This window comes from Rousettus aegyptiacus, unplaced genomic scaffold (genome assembly GCF_014176215.1).
Source record: "Rousettus aegyptiacus isolate mRouAeg1 unplaced genomic scaffold, mRouAeg1.p scaffold_m13_p_10, whole genome shotgun sequence".
In the NCBI taxonomy this organism is placed as follows: Eukaryota; Metazoa; Chordata; class Mammalia; order Chiroptera; family Pteropodidae; genus Rousettus; species Rousettus aegyptiacus.
Window position 1 is genome coordinate 30,857,914 of NW_023416285.1, and position 17,126 is coordinate 30,875,039.

General features: G+C 34.6%; 1 protein-coding gene across 4 annotated transcripts in view; it reads left to right on the forward strand.

Annotated features, from left to right (window-relative positions):
- PPP3CA (protein phosphatase 3 catalytic subunit alpha) overlaps positions 1-17,126 on the forward strand; it is a 277,450-nt gene that overhangs the window by 251,233 nt on the left and 9,091 nt on the right. For all 4 annotated transcript variants that reach the window (XM_016159034.2, XM_016159033.2, XM_036227665.1 and 1 more), the window contains exon 11: positions 13,504-13,588. In XM_016159034.2, coding sequence (XP_016014520.1) covers positions 13,504-13,588 — 85 coding nt within the window. The remainder of the gene's footprint in view (positions 1-13,503; positions 13,589-17,126) is intronic.

Genomic DNA, 17,126 nt, shown 5'->3' on the forward strand with positions numbered 1-17,126 from the left:
TAGATCAAATCTCATAATATGCCTTGTAAAGAAAAAAAAAAAACAGAAATAAAAGTATTAATTAAAAGTATGTTTAACTTAGGATATCATACATGTCAGAGTAAATGATCAGAAATTTTCTTTAGTACTTTGTTATGATACCAAAACTATGGATTTCTTCAAAGGTGCTCAAGGAACAACTTGTAAAACTTCCCAGAACTCTGACCCTCTTTGGGACTGCAGTTTTATTGAAGTTTCTTTGTTTTTGTTTTGCTTTTGCTTTTGCCTTATTATTATTATTATTATTATTTTGTAATGCTGTTTTCAGCTTTAGGATGTTTCTAGTCCTCCCACCATGCCTACCACTTGCAGCCTTCAGAGTCTGTCTCTCTGAGGGTCAGCCCTCCACTCTGCCTATCAGGCTTCTGGGCTTATTGGGTACAGAGATGAAAGCAGGAATCAGAAGACTTCAAAGAGCTTAAATAAAGCTCTTCCTTAAATTGCTGTTTATAAGGGGGAGGGGCATCTCTTCATGAGTCACTTATGAAGCCCTTCTCAATATTTTACTCCCTATTTAATGTCAGCTGAAAAGTCAAAGGTAGTAATGGTGCTTTTACAATCCATGACTATCTTTTTATTGCATCATGCTGACTTCTTAGTGTCTATGAAATCTATAGAAAATAGAGATTCTTATTTCCTTGAGGACTGAAAGATGTAGGATGAATTTTACTTCCTCAGTTTCTGTCAGCTCCATTTAATGATGATGACAATAGCAAACCACTTATGTGTTAGGCATTATTCTAAGCCACTTATATGTATTAACTCTACTAATTTTACCTTCTTGACCAACAGAAATTTATAATTATTAACTGTTATTCATTTTAAATATATATATATAAATTTACTAGGTAATTTATATTACCCCTAATCCTCAAATCAACCTATTGACATGGGTACTACGGTTATCCCAATTTGACGTGTGAAGCGATTGAGACCAGGTGGCCTAAGGCCACACAGCTAGTGAAGCAGTAGAGCCTGGATTCAAACTGATGTGTCCCTGGTTCTCGAACTCTTAAACTTTCCACCATCTGTGACTACAGAGCACGAAATCCTCTTTGAAACAGGCTGATCCTTTTTTTTTTTTGACAAAACAACATTAACAACTAAACATCATATACTTTAATTTGTTCTGTTAAATATACTATAAAGAAATTGATACTTTGCCCTGTTAGTTGGCCATGAGAGTCAAATATATCCAAATAAAAGTTTCATTCTATTCCTTTAACCATAGGTTACTCCAAAAGTTAGAAGTGTTTCATGAGGTTAAAAATTTTGGTATATCTGAGCAGATGAAAAGTCCTCTGGCTCACCTAGACTTCTGCTGGGTAAAAATCATGTCATGATACCTCCTCCCTCACTTCTAAAGGAATTTGATAGCCTGTCTAGAAAAAGTTTACTGTTTTCAATTGGTCTGTGGTTCTTTTATGTCGAAAATAAAATACAAAACTTCTGTTATCTTGTAAAGTTTTGAAGTAGTTTAATGCCAATGAATGTCTGTCGAGGATCTAATTTATATGTATTGGGGTCTTTGCTTCCTGTTTCCACTTCTTCTGATTTTGGATGATAAAATGATAGTCTGGTTTCAATTTGGAGTTGGTATTCGCCAGACATTTTAGGGAAGGAAGAAATCTAAGTAGATGTACCTCATTTGGTAGTCGATTCCTGTTAATGAAGAGGGTTCATTTCAGACCAAGGATTATTAAGTGATCTCAAAGTGAAGGGAAAAGCTGATAGATATTAAGTAATCTGCATCACATAGGTTTCTTTAATGTTCTTTATTATAATAAGAAAGTCTGGAAAGAGCAGCAGAAAGCATTAGAAATAACATTTTCATGAACTAGAAATGTTTATTTATTTGAAACTTTCTTTTTGGTCCTAAAATCTTAGACTCCGAGATCACTTTTTTTATATGTTTATGCAAATCATGTGTGAGACTGTGATATGTGATAAGTCTGGCTAACAAGAAAGAATTGTGGAGGTGAAACTGAAATCCTATAGGATAATACACAAAAGGGGGAAAAAACATACATTTCATGCCAAATATAGTTTCAGGCTACACTTGCAAGACTAATATTAAATTAGAATTTATGTCTCTGCTTTCATCTAAAGAGCAAACCACATGGTGGAACTCTTATCCTTTATCCACATTTTTGCCTTATCCTAATATTAACCACAGACAAGTCACTGAATATGGCATCAGAGCAGTTTTTCTTTCGTATGCCTTTAACCATCAAAATTGTGTACCAAAAATTATCTTCTATCGTCTGCTTTGAATTATTAGATAATTCTTCATATCATGGGTTCCCAAGTGTCTCCCCACTACTTTCTGTTTAGTTTTAAAAAGTCATACAGAGCTTTTAAAAGTGCAAAGTTGCAAATTAGTAGGAATAACATGTCATCTTATTGGTCCTTAAAGAATGCCTCTGTGAGGGTTTGGGTATATTATTTTCTATAAAAACAGTAATAATTTGCCATATCTAATGTTCGAGATGAAGTTTATCTTAAAAACTCCCCTCCGCTTTGTGAATCCGGCAGCACATATACTAAGAGCCATTAATTAGCTTAGAGCTCTTCTCATGGCTGTGTTATTGTCTTTGCTGAGCAACTTACTTTAACATTCTATATTTCAGGTTCCCACACTGGGGAGAAAAAAAAAGTTGTATGTCCTGTAATAATTGACAGTTTTAGGGAGGAAGAATCAAATTTTAATATAAAAAAAAATAGATGTTTAGAAATATAAAAGTAAAGCACTCTGAGGATCACAGAGACAATATGGTTTTTGTTCTGTCAACACTGACATGTACGTAACCCATAGTTGGTAAGCAGAAGAGTAACAAAAGCTGTATTGAGAAAAAGCAAATACTTTTTCCACACTTAGAAAAATGCTTGGAAGATGAACAAAGGATGAGGGGAATATAATTTAGGAACTTAATAATGTGTCTGAAAGTTGAGGTGACTTGCAATGATAATGCTAAGAATAAAGTAAAAAGGGAACTATTTCAAAGAGCTGTCCAGGGACTTAAAACTATGCGACCAGTGGGGCAAAAGAAGCAAAATTTGATTTAGATGATTTAAACCTAGTTGCCCAGGAGGTTGAGAGCATTTATGGAAAACTCATCAGTTTCAGGAGAAAGATGAGTCCAGTTATAGACATGCATTTGAGTGAAAGTGACACATGTAATTCTGGAAATGTCCAAGCAGGATTTGGAGATGGAGTCTTGGAAACTGGGAACAAAGTCTGGGCTTGTGACAGAGGCTTGGAATTAAAAGCCACAATTGAAATCTATTAAGAATGAAATAGGCCTCCAAAGTTGCTGATGTGGAAGTAAAGTCAGAAAATTGAGAACCGATCTTTAAAATTAACCCTTCTTGATTAGGCTGGAGAAGAAAAATAAGCAAGGGAAGGAGAAAGAGGGAGTGATCGAAGAGAGAAAGCACAAGAACTAGGACTGTGTTCCAATTCAGGCAGCAGCTACTTAAAAGTAATATGCACCGAATGCAGAAAAATGACTGTGTGATATGTTTTTAGCCGGAAAATAAAATAATAGGACATAACTTTGGTTGTCAGATATCAGATTATTGAAAGAGGCAAATAGCAAAATTTATTTAAATTTTACTATGACTAGAAAATTGGAGTCATTGGAAAAAGGCCAAAAAATAAAATGTAGAGTATCTCAATTTTAATATCATATTTATATTATATTTTTATTTCTATGTAAAAATATTTATTCATGGAATTCATGGTAGGCAAACATGCGGTCTCTGCCTTCATTGATCTGAGAGTCTATTGCAAAAAGAAACCAACTTTAAATATGCTAGTCTCACAAAGGATTTAGAGGGTTGGGGGAAGGAACATGAATTGGGATGAAATATTTGATAACTAAAGGAGGAAACATGGAGGACATCTTTTTTATCCTCTTCTACTTCTGACAAGGAAAAGAAAAACTTTATGTATTTTACTGCTTTAGGAAGTGTGGCCATGTAAGAAATCCATATAATTTTTCCAGGAAATTATATGCAAAGATGGATATCAGTTTACCGCTTATAAATTAAGAGTATATTTTTATAATAACTAAGTTTGCATGATGTAATTAGAGATAAGAAAAGGAAGACATTTATGAGAAGAAAGATTATTCTATATTTTATAAAAGGCTTTGTAATTTCTTCTCAGACTTTTGTTAATTAACTTCCAGTTTATTGTTGATTTTTTTCAATTACTTACTATTTTAGTATGTAATTTAGAAACAATTATTTTTGTCACTATAAATATATCCTTTGTTCTCTACTCTTTATGTACAGCGACTGCTTTTTTCATCATGGTTATGCCATAGAAAGGAAAAGTTATATCCAGTATATGGCTAAAATTGAAACATGTCTAAAAAGTTTATGGGCATTTACTAGCTGGTAGGGTGTACATGCCCATCACATTTATAGCTATTGATGTTTGGGCACCTTGACTATCAAAAACAAGAAGGTGCCTGGTTAGCCATCATATTTCAATCAGTATCGAGTCTGGATTATTATATTTGATTACAGTAATTGAAATCCTTTTAAGTTGCTAATTAAAATGATACAGTAACACGGACATTAAAAAGTACTTTTTTTCTTTCATATTATACTACCATGACTTTACACTAATGTGTTTCTTTATTACCTGGCATAATTTTCACATTGGGTAAAAGTGCAGACTTGCAAAGAACAAATTAAATCTTAAAAACCAGCCATATCCCTGTTACAGCTAATTAGTTGTATAATGGGATAATGTTCACCATTGGCTAGAATATTATACTCATGGTAAAATAAGACTCCAGAAAATACTTTAGACTTTATACTGTGTTCCCTGAGACACATGTATTATGCACATATATAATATTTTTACGGTGTTTTAAAAATCAGTGATATTGATAGCATTTGATGAGCCTTCCTTCGACCAATGATGACACCGGACAACTTACTCTAAGCATTAGCTAATGCATATCTAAGCATACCCTTCAATTCAGTGTATTTATGAAATTTATTTGAGAAGGAAATCCATGTTGCATAATAAGAAGGAGAGTAAGCATGCCCTCTCTCAACATTAGTGTATTCTTTATCTGAAAGGCATTGAAGTGAGAGCTCTCTTTAATGAAGGCAAAGATTTTGTGGATATGTATGTCTCAGTGTTTTAGTAAAATATCACTTCTCACCAACAAGTTTCGGTAATTGGCATGCAAAGAGACATTCTTCACAGAGGGAGCTATGGTGGATAATGTCAGCTTGCTGAAAATTGATACCATAAGAAAGTAAGATATGTTTTTCTTGTGGTTCTGGCAGAGCTTTTATGATTATTTTTATACTAAAGAATTTTATAAGTCCAGCTGAAATGTCTTTTGTAAGGCATAGGCTGACTATGTGATAGTTTCTTGAAAAATCAGTGGAAGCTCCATATCTATTTAAAGTCTTCAGTTTCCATCCAAGTTGTTACTATGCTTACAGCCAGTTTCTTCAGCTCTACCAAGCAGTCACGGAACATATGGAAGACAGTGTCTCACAGAGTAAAAGTCCATGGAATCAATTAGAAGTTGTAAACAAAAGTAATTTTTAACTAAGTAGGAAAATAATCAAATAATGGCAGTTATTTGACATTTGAGAGTAGTCTGTACATTTCTGAGACTGCCTATGCAAAGAATTCAGTTATGTTTTATGACAAGAGAAGTGGAAAAAACATAGTCTAGGCTATAATGGCCTTCCTTAAAACCCATTGCATAAGAGAGACTTAAATATATATTAAAGTATCTTATGTTACTTTCAAAAGTAGGATATAAGATAGAATAGTCTTTTGCCAAATATTACACCATTGTGGTTTCTATTACATGCTGAGATTTTAGTTGAGCTAAAAAACATATGTGAGAAATTCAGAATATGTGGTTTTGGGTGATTAGCCATTATGTCCCAATTTTATCACTTATGGTTATGTAATATAGTAAAGTTAGAATCAAAATTAGAAAAGTATTCCAAATAGTTTGTAATCTTCAAATGATTAATTTTACAGGGATTTTTAGATTTTGTTATCCTGAAGATGTTTTCCTGTACCTAATAGAGTAACCTACATAAGCATGAGCAGACATACAGCTATTTTGCGAGAGATGGCACCTAACAACCTTTTGAGGCTAGAGTTAATCAGCACTGACCCTAAGTGAATGAGCAATGCAAAATTCGCTGGTCATGACTGATCAAGAAGATCTTCCAACAACTATCAGCTCTAGAAACTGAGTAATCTAATTCTTGATAGAGCAGCTATATTCATGCCAGAAAATTTTTACTACTGGGATGACACAAAGACATTTCAAGAGAAGTCTTAAGGAACTCCATTTCACATCTTCAGCTTCCAAGTGTCCTCTTTCCTAAAAGTGATCAATCAGCCTGGGAACTCACCTGAGCTGGAGGCCACAGGCCTCATTGCAGCTTCTCCTTTCCCACCTCCTTCTCAATTATCCTCCTTCCATTTCAGCAGAAAGCATAGGTCTCCATAGACATAATTACTATGAACATGGCTTTGAGATATTTAGTACTTAATTACTAAACAGAGAGACACTGGGAATACTTTGTGGGTCTAGGAAGTCTCTTTAAGGCAGTGTAACCTCACTCCCACCCTTATCATTAAGGGATGCATCCCAATAAAATTTTATTTCTATGATTTAAAATATTTATAAACCTTTAACATATATTTGCCCTACCTAGCTTAATTATATACTACTAGTAATTGTAATCTTGATTACAAAGGAGTTTTGAACACTTAGAGGCTTATTGTCTCAGGAAATTAAAAATATATATTAATATAAATTTCTAAACATCTTTCACAGCAAAGTACAATGTGGTGAAAAAATATTTTAAAGTAAAAACATGTAACTTACTAGCATAAAATCAGGGGAATTGAAATGGAAATTTTCCAAAGAAGAAAGGACTAATGAATAATTTTTAAATATTAATGAATGTATTGTTCATGGACCGGTTTCTTTAAATGGGTGATAGTGGGATGAAATTGCTCTGATATTTTATGCCATTGGTAAAAAATAAAAGTATGGTAGCCATTTCATTTTAAAATGACAATGTTTACAATATTATATTCTTTACAACTATTTAAATTTGAAGGTGATAATAATATTCTTTGGAGGATATTCTTCTATAGCTGCATGAGTAAAAACTGTAAAGGTTAGGTTTAAAGCCACTCTATTACAGTGAGCACAGTTGCTCACTAAATCCAGGACTCAAGTGCCTGGCGGTTTAAGAAAATGTAGTGAAGCACTTATCACACTCATAGCCAAGGGCAAAACTGTGTGGGTCTCTGAATAAGTTTTGACTTGTTGGGACTTAGAAGCTCAAGATTTTTTTTATTGTTAAACTAGGTAAGGAAGGAAAAGACAAAAAGATAAAGTTTAGGGATTAAATATAGCACATGGTTAGGCCCATAGTTTTATGGGAGCAAATTGGAACATGCATTCTTCCAAATAAGACAGTCTGTGTATTCGTAATTTCATCATCGTCCAAGGTTTCTAGAGGCATCCGATGTTGTATTCTGCCTTTGCATTATACCTTGTATTTCAAAGGTGCTGATTTTGTATTGAACCAAACCAATTTTTGTCTTTAATAGAACACAACAAAAGATATTTCTTATCTCAGTACTTCATGCTTTGTTCCATTAATAGCCTTTATTCAAATTCAGTAATTGCACTATTTGATGAAAAATAAAATCTGGAGGCACATCTAATGGTAATGAACCATGATAAAATTTTACTTTAAAGTAGAATAGGTTTGCTACAGAGGTGAACATTGTTAACTTTTAACAAATGTGAAAAGAGGTATGTTTTCTGTATTTTCTTAAAATTTGAATTAGAAATTAAAAGAAATTTGAAGTTTACTAACAAAATGCAGTTTTTAAAATATAACTTTCCTTTGAAAACGTGTGAAATGTTAGTGTATATGCACACTTTTTTATGTTTGTTTTACTTAAAAACATATACTATGGATATGTTTGTGTTAGTTAAAGAAAGAAGCCTAAATAATAGCAAAACATTTGAGGCCAATATAATAATGAAGTAGAAAACTTCTGGTAATTTTTCCATTAAGTAGGAAAACAACTCAATAATAATAACATTCTAATAATAGGAAAACATTCCTCTTATATTTCGAGTATGAAATTTTTACGTAGCTGGTCTTTTTCATTTCTTATAGTTGTAAAAAGGTGTTGAAATCAATTAGAATCTGTTAGATTGGGATTATAAAACAAAATTTTAACGGTGCAGTTTTCTCCTGGGGCTGATTACAGGAGGTCTGGGGTGAATGTAACCCCACCAGAGAACTTTTCTTCATTACCTCATTCGATGAGGCCATACAACCCCCTTATAACACAAATAATGAGAGGGACAGAGAGACCTCTCTTCCTAAAGCTGCTATCTCTCTTTTCCCTCAAAACCAAGCTCTCTCAAGTATAGTTTTATTTTTCGATGTTTCACTATGAAACGTTTCAAACATATAGGGATGTTGAAAGAATTGCATAATTAATACCCATCACTTACTTTCTGCAATTAACATTTGACTATATTTGCTTTGTCCCCTATCTGTCTACCTGTCGATTATTTTGTTTTTCTTTCTTTTTGGAGATGAGCGACAAAGTAAATTCTCTGTATCTCTCTTATGTGTTTGCTAACGTCTAAACTCTTTTTTTGTTGTATGCTGCTATGCTAAAGCCTTTGCAATTTAACCCCGGGCATCTCCAGCTCCTCTTCTCACCCTACCCTCACCCCCCACGTGCCCAGATTCTAGTCACACCAGACTTCTCACCCATCATCTGAACATAACGTGGATCATTGTTGCCGCCACATGCTTGAGAATTCTCTTCCTTCTATGAGAAAACCATTCTCCCTGATCTCTGACTCTTATCTTCAAGGTCCTTCAGCTATCATTTTGGTGAACTTTTTTTTTTCTCATGCCTCCAGGCAATTAGCTCCTCCTTCCAGTGGTGAGCTGGTAAATGTTTAACAACCTGTTTACCAGGAAAAGGCTCATGTTGGTAGCATTTGCAAATTTCCATGCTGTAAATTCTCTTTCCCTATAGCTGATTTCAGGTTACCAACATGAAGTTACTACTGAACACAGAGTTAAGAAGAGGTGTGCTTGCTCAATATACTCTCACCAGCTGAAAGATGCTCCAAACACATCACTCCTGCTTTTTCTCTTGACATTTGTCACAATCCATTACGGTTATTCACATGATCTCCTAAAGTATTTCTGTTGGTAGCAGTTAGTACATGGAAAGCTGTACAGGATAGGATCCACAAGAACACTTAAATGAATGATTTGTGTAATAAATTGTATATATTGAGCTCTCTAAACACCCCTAATTCAGTTAAAACTGAGGAATTTAGGACGTGGTTCCATAGTGTAGCAGTTAATGCATCTGCTTTATGTGCAGAAGGTCCTGAGTTCACGCCCCGGTGGAGCCACAGTCTGTGGTCTCTGGCCATGCCACCCTAAACAAGCCCAATGTCTGATCTCGGAAGCTAAGCAGGGTCCAACCTGGTTAGTACTTGGATGGAGACCACTGAGAAAGACCAGGTGCTGGAGGTATAAATAATAATAAGTAAAATAAATAAAAACTGAGGAATGTATAGTAGCAGCTCAAGGAGTGGGAACTGTGAGCCAGATCACAGAGCCCTCATCCCTAATGTGTAGCAGATAACCCACGTGGTAAGAATCTCTCTATGCCCCTCATCTCTGTGGTACTGATACAGTTTTCCAGTTCCCTTCAAAGGCTGAAACCACCCTGTGGTGATGCTGAGCTCACTCAGCAGGCCATTTAGCATAGATACCTATACAGCTGCATGAGGAGTCAGCAAGGTGCTAAGTTAAGGTCAGGAAGGACACATGTTAAAAGCATATCTTTAAAGATTCTGTCAGGTTGTACATTAGCCTCCTTCCCTCTAAGGAAAATTGAGTGTGCAAAGTTGCCTAGTTTCTGGAAATAGTACCATAATACCCCAGACATAAAAGAAGTTTAGAGCCTAAAAGTTGAAGAACAAGAGAGACCCAAAAAAAGAAAGCATAATTATTTGAATGGAAACACAAAACAAAATGTTACTTAATATTATATTACTTGATATTTTATTACTTAATAAAATGTTGCCTTTCAGAAAGTATTGGATGTTCAAGTTAAAATTTTTCATTGAAAAATAGTTACCACAGTTTTCATATAAAAGGTATTTTATGTGCCTTCATTATTTAATATACTGATTTTTAATTGGTGCTACTGTGGTACATTTCCACAACTTAAACAGAGCAAGTACCAAGAGTCGAATATGACATTATATTTGCATGTTGCACCTAGTAACTGTCTTAAAAATGTGCATTTTTTTTCTTGCTCTTTCTATTGAATTATGGATTGCAAGGACTTGCAATGGAACATAAGTATTCAAAAAAAGTTTTAATAACCTTTGGAAAATACCAAAACCAAGAGTAGCGATAGGAAATATACAAGGACTTTTACATCTGAACTTTCTGAACTTAAATCTATCCTGCTGCTGTTCAGCTCCTTTAAGTTCAATTACATATTAATTCGGATATTTTATTTGACTATTTAAATTTTTTTGTGAGATTACAAATGTGTAGTATTCATTTAATTTTGATGCTCGTTATATGGAAAATATTGAAGGTAACCCCAGTATAAAACTTTGAGACATTGGTTTTTACTGTCTTTTCTTACTGTTTATGATTAGGTTATGTTACTTTTTGAGTAAATATATTCGAATTTTATAAGGGATAGCAAAGCCTCTTATTTACCTGGGTTATTGAGGAATTTTAAGACACAGCAGTTCTTCATTAAAAATGGCGCTGTAATATATGGTGAATAATCACCATTGTTGGGAGCACAACTATGAATACATAAAGCAGAATATCTGTTACATGCTTTCCAATAAGTCATCTGGTCTGAAAAAAAATAAGGAATGATAAACTGGCTCTGTCAGAATATTTATTTACATTTAAAATGTAATATGTGTTTGAGCATGTTCCTGAACATCAGCTAATACTGAGCTCAGAAGAACAGCCCTTCCAACTTAGTGTCTTGCTTTTCTTTGTTCTAGTTATGGTTTTTACAAGTCCTTTATTAAAAAATTTCTGGGAAAATTATATTATTTATATATTTTTCATTAATTTTATTTTATATTTTCCCCTTCTCATTTCTCTTAAATAAATATATATGGTTTATTTCTAGACATTTAACTACCCCTTCTTGTTGCTTTTCTTGTTGCACTTCTAAATACAGTCCTAATTTTTGGAGCTCTTGCACACTTTTCATTTTCGTGACTGTGGGATGGATTTTATGGTCTAGCCATACTGTTTGCTATAGAAGAGCAGACTCTTTTCTCTCACTTAGCACATCATGACCTATGAGTGGATGGGTCAATCAGAACATTAAACATAGAGTAGTAATAACACAATGTTAGACTAAAAGCAACATTTAACCGAAATACTGAAAAAATTTATAGATAAGAAGAATACAAGGAGACTAATTTTCATCTCATTTTTTTTCTTAACAAATGTCTTTTAGTAGTCTCTTGATCATAAATTATGTAAAATCCAAGCACAAAAGTCTCAGACTTTTAGATGGTCTCCAAGACAGGATTTATTGTATAAAGAATTTTTAATTACAAAACATAGATAATAAACATTTTTGAAAACTCAGGATGAAGTTCGAGGCAGGGATCCTAGACCCACCCTATTTTCTGCTCTAATGTTCCAACTAATAGAGTATAATAATTCTAGTTACCAATAGTGAATGAGGATCCATGGTTCCACTTAATCATCACAGAGACTGGATGAGAGAGTGGCCTTCAGCCGTATGGATTTAAACTTACTCTACTCATTTGCAGATAGAATAGCTGACAATTATAATAAGCCCTGCCAATCAGATGTGTTGCGAGATACTGCCATGGCGTGATTGCCACAGAGAGAAAGAAATGGGCAAAAAATATGGGCTATTTGAGGGCTTTCAGGTCAGAGAGAAGGTGAGAGAAAGCCAGCTCACTGGTACACATCTTTGGTGGAACAACTGTGGGCACGCGAGATGGGAGTGCATCATTATAGTTTCTAACAAATTAACGCACTCAAGAGAAGAAAGTGGTCCATTATGTTTTGACTTCCTCAGGGTAGAGAGGAAAGTAGAGGCCTTTCCTTCAGTCATTTCAAAATTGTGTGAGAGTGTTGGTGTGAGTTTTCTTTCTTATAGAAATGTTAGGATGGTGGTTGATTGACCCTTGTCGAACAATGAAAAAGATTCCGGATCACATTCTTAAAAGTCCTCTTTCCTTCCAAAAATATCACAAAGTTTATTCTTATCATGGACTTAAAGACCAAAATTTACACCATTTGCCATCTGTAGACTTCAATCTTAGAACAAATTATTTGACAAACTGTTTGGATTAGGAACATTTCTGATATTTCCTAAAAATAATATTTTGTTGTATTTCTTGTTAGTAAAATTAGAAAGACATTGTGCTTATGTTAACACTTTCTACAAAATCCCAAATGATGTATAAAAAGGACAATTTATCCTTCTTACCTAGGCTTATAAAAATTTTCAGAAAAGTACGTTTCTGAAATTTGTACCTTTCCAACGTGCCTTGGCAATTTTAGAAAAAATAAAATGGATTCACTAAATAAATATCATGTAGTATTATTTTGAAAACAATGATAAAAATAAAATGTTTATAGTAACAATAATCTATGCAGATTGATTTTTTTTTAATTTGGAAAATGTAATAAATAGTAAACCTAACTCAGACAGTACTTATAAATACAATCCATGTACCCCATCTCTCACTAAAACTAATTCAGTAGTTTTTTACTTTTTCCTCTAGAGCTTATGAACCAACCAAAAGATGTAAAAGTTTCAGGTGTTAAACGAATGTTTTATGGCCATTAAATACTATGCATGATGTTCCAGGGAGCATAGCGTGCTGAGACTCTCTAGTTTGATCATTTGGAAGGAGAAGTTTTGAAAAAGCAGTTTGCTGTAGTAGTCTTCCCAGCATGGAGACGGGAAATGAGATCCCGGTCCTGGTGACTCACTTTATTTTTCCTGCCAATGCACACTATCTTTATAGAAATAAAAGAGAAGGGAATTTAACTAGAAGGGAAGGGTAGGAACCTGCTCTATCTGCCCAGTAATTTTTCAGTAGTTCTTTACCCACCTCCCCTTGGAAATGTGAAAAGTTGCTCTGGCATTTCAGAGACCTCTCAAGAATCACATCCAAAGATTAATGGCCAGATGCAAAAGTTTTTAAATTAATTCACTGATAAATCCTCTTAGAGGGAGGGGAAAAAAATACTGGTTTTGCTTACTATAGTGTATTATATGTGAAAATTTGTAAAATAATTACAGGTACATAAAAAGTTACTAACTAGTCAATTCTCTGTTTTAAAATACAGGAGCCACAGCTGCTGCCCGGAAGGAGGTGATAAGGAACAAGATCCGAGCAATAGGCAAAATGGCCAGAGTGTTCTCGGTTCTCAGGTGGGATCATTGTTTCTTTATTTCCATTTTGCATTTGATTATGTGTCACTTAATAAACATGTTAATGCTTTAATCTGGTGATTTAAGTGCTTTATTAGATGACATTTGCTTTGCTGTAATTTTTTTTCTTTTTAATGGAATTGACAGTTCCTCATTGTTTTAGCCAAATTGAAATACACCAATTTCCATAGACTTATTCCACGTTTTATTCTTCTATTTGCTGACAAATTTTAAAACATTTATTTCTCAATAAATTGGCCATGTGGTGAAATAGGAGAGCTATTATAACCTTTTTTTTTCTTTTTTTTTCATTCTGGCTCTGTGGTAAAAAATGAATTTATTGCATGTATTTCACTAGATTTCTAGGAAATGAACAACAATAAAGCCCATTCGTGTGAATCTATATTGTTGTAACAAATCATTGAGAGAAAAAAATAACTATTCAGTATGTCAATTCCTATGTAATAGTTATTTTTTAAATAGACCACAAATTGTGTTGTTATTAAGCCTGGATTCGGAAAACAAGAATTTTCTTGAAGAGAATTAACTGTATTTGTCTTAAATTCAATTATCTAATCTTGGATAATACAAAAAAAAACTGTATTTCTCACAAAAATTAGTTTAAAATACAGCATGTTTATATGTGAGGAGTGAATAGTTAATTCACAAACACACATTTAAAAGGGTAAATAGGAAAATCTTGGGAAATTATACATCTACATATTGTATAATTTTATAACCTAAGTTTTACCAAATTTTTTCTTCAATTCTTTCTCATAGAGTAGCTACACTGGGTCTTTTGATTTCTCTCGCTGTTTCAATCCTACTCCTAGTGGTCACAAAAAAAGTGACTAAATGACTTGATGCCTCAAGCAGGGAGCCATGAGAAGGATGAAAAGTATCATTGTCTCAAAGACGCCAGCCAAACCTTGATAAGTCATGTTAAAATTGAAAATAGAGCATTGATGCTTCCCACGGCCTGATGAATGAGGCTGCCTTTGCTCTAATGCTTTCCTAATGGAACTTTTCGGACTCATTCCTTCATTCAATAATACATATGATAAAATTTAAAGCATCGATTCTGTACCATTAAGAAAATAATAAAGCAATATAAAGGCATAGCAAGTGGGAGATGAGGCACTTATTTTAGTATGTGGTCAACAAAGAAAGTTCTGAGTAATGGCATTTGAGCAAATGTGGGGATGACCTGCACAGAGAGATGGGATAAGACTGTTCAAGGCCCAGAAAGAGCAAGTGCAAGACTCTTAGATAGAAACAAGATCGGCAGGCTTGAGGACCAGCGAGGAGGCCTGTGTGGCTAGATTTAATATGGGGGAGAAAATTATAGAAAGATTAAAAACTGAACTGATACCTTGGCATAAACGCTTCCTATTTATTATATCTCAGATTTACCAATGAATGCTCTTATTTCTTTTCTTATATGAAATCTCTTCAAGGAGAAGTAAAAACAGCTTCAGAATTTCCATGTTACAATAAACTTAGGGGAAAAGGAGAAGTCTTTTTTAATTAAAAAAAAAAATTGTTTCTATCTATGTTAGTCTTCAAAGCACGTAAAGGTGGTAGGAGCAATGCTACAAGTCATAAGTAGCTCTTAAAATTGGAAAGTAGGTCTAGTACCCTGTAGACTGGTACAGAAGGTGTAATGATGCCCAACTGGGAAACAGTCTGTTTGAACCCAGTGATGATCAGTGACTTGACTAATATTGCACATATTGATAGAAAATAAAAACAGAGTATATATTTTGTTGCCTTTATATAATAAAAACATCTCAGTAAATCTGCAAAACAGAGGAAGGGTCATATCTAGAGAAAAGTAAGTTAAGCTTATTAAGTAAAGATTGAGCATTAAATGTCTACCATGTACTGAGTTAGGCAAAATGGGTACCAAAGTGGAATGCCAGACATGTAGACCATAAACTAATAATATAAGAAAACAAAATGTGTGCTAAATACAAGAAGAGATGCTCTGCTATGGAAGAGCACAAGGAGCCCTCGTATTTCCTGAAAGGAATATTTGTGGAGAGGTTGGTGTTGGAGGAGTGTATGAAGGATAGGCTGGATTCCACTGAGGAGAGAACGGTGGTGAAGGCATTCCTGGAAGCTGAGAAATCGTCGAGAACACAGTCACACAATTCTAAGAGCAACATTATATGGGATGCCGGTTAAGTGCCAGGAGCCATGCCCCATGCTGTACGCACTTGACAGGAATCCACACAGCAATCTTGCAAGGTCAAATTGACCTCAGTGAGAACATTGAAACTGAGAGAGGCTAAGTAGCTTGTCCAAACTTAGTAAGCAGCACTAATGAGAGTCTGATTTGAAAGTGAACTATGTAGTCAATGAATTCCAAGTATTTAAAAGAGCTGGATAGTGAGGCATGAAGGTGAATTAGAAATCTAGTTAAAAAAATGAGGATGAAAATGTGTTTAAGTCCAAATCCTCGATGGCCTTGAGTACCATGGTAAAGCACTTAATTTTTCGTACATAGGAAATGAGGAGTCAAGGAATGGTTTTCATGAGATGAGAGGCAGCTGTTATCCAAGTTTAGATATTGTATAGTAGTGATAGTGTAGAGATTGGATAACAAGATGACTTATTGATGTCAGAAAGAATATGAAGTTTCTCTGGCCAGGGTGTAGTGGTCAGTGGACCCCAGAAAAACAAGGGAACAAACTCCATAGTTTTCCAGGAGTGATAAGTGCTTTAGATAAAAAATAAAATACGCAAGGGAGAATAGAGAGTATAGGAGGTGCATGTTATTTTAAATAGCATTCTCAAGGATGTCCTCACGATAGAAGGGGATGCATGAGCAGAGCTGAAGGCAGGGAGTAAGTGAGCCATGCAGATGTCAGAGGAAGAGCATGAGAAAACAAGAGCAGAGCCCTGCGGTGAGGAGGTGCTGGGTATATTTGAGGAGTGCTAAGGAAAGTAGACACTAGTAGGAAATACAGTCCAAGAGATGGATGAGGATGAAGGAGTGTGGATTGGGGGCTAGTTTTTAAGGCTCCTGTCAAACCTAAAGATTCCGCCTTTTGCTCTTAATGAGAGAAGAAGCCACTAGAGAGTTTTGAATAGAAGAGTGACAGAATCTGCGTAGGTATTAAAAGGCTCAGGATGGCTGCTATATGGAGAATAGTTATGGCGAGGAGCGGGGGGCAGTTGAAGGGTGGTCATGTTATGGGTTTGGAAGGGTAAGAGCTTGATAAGGATAGAGCAGAAAGACTAGTCTGAGACTGCCGGACCAATCAGAGAAGAGATGCTAGTGGCTAGCAAAAGAAGTCAGTCACAAAAGGCCACATGTGTGATTTCATTTATATGAAATATGGAAGAAACAAAGCTACGAAAAGTTGCTTAGTAGTTTTACAGGACTGAAAAAAATGAGGCGTGACCTCTAATGGACAAAGAATTTCTTTTTGGGGTAATGAAAATGTTCTAAAATTGACTACGGTGATGGTTTCACAGCTATGTAAATATACTAAAACCATCGGTTGAATCGCACGCTTAAAATGAACAAATT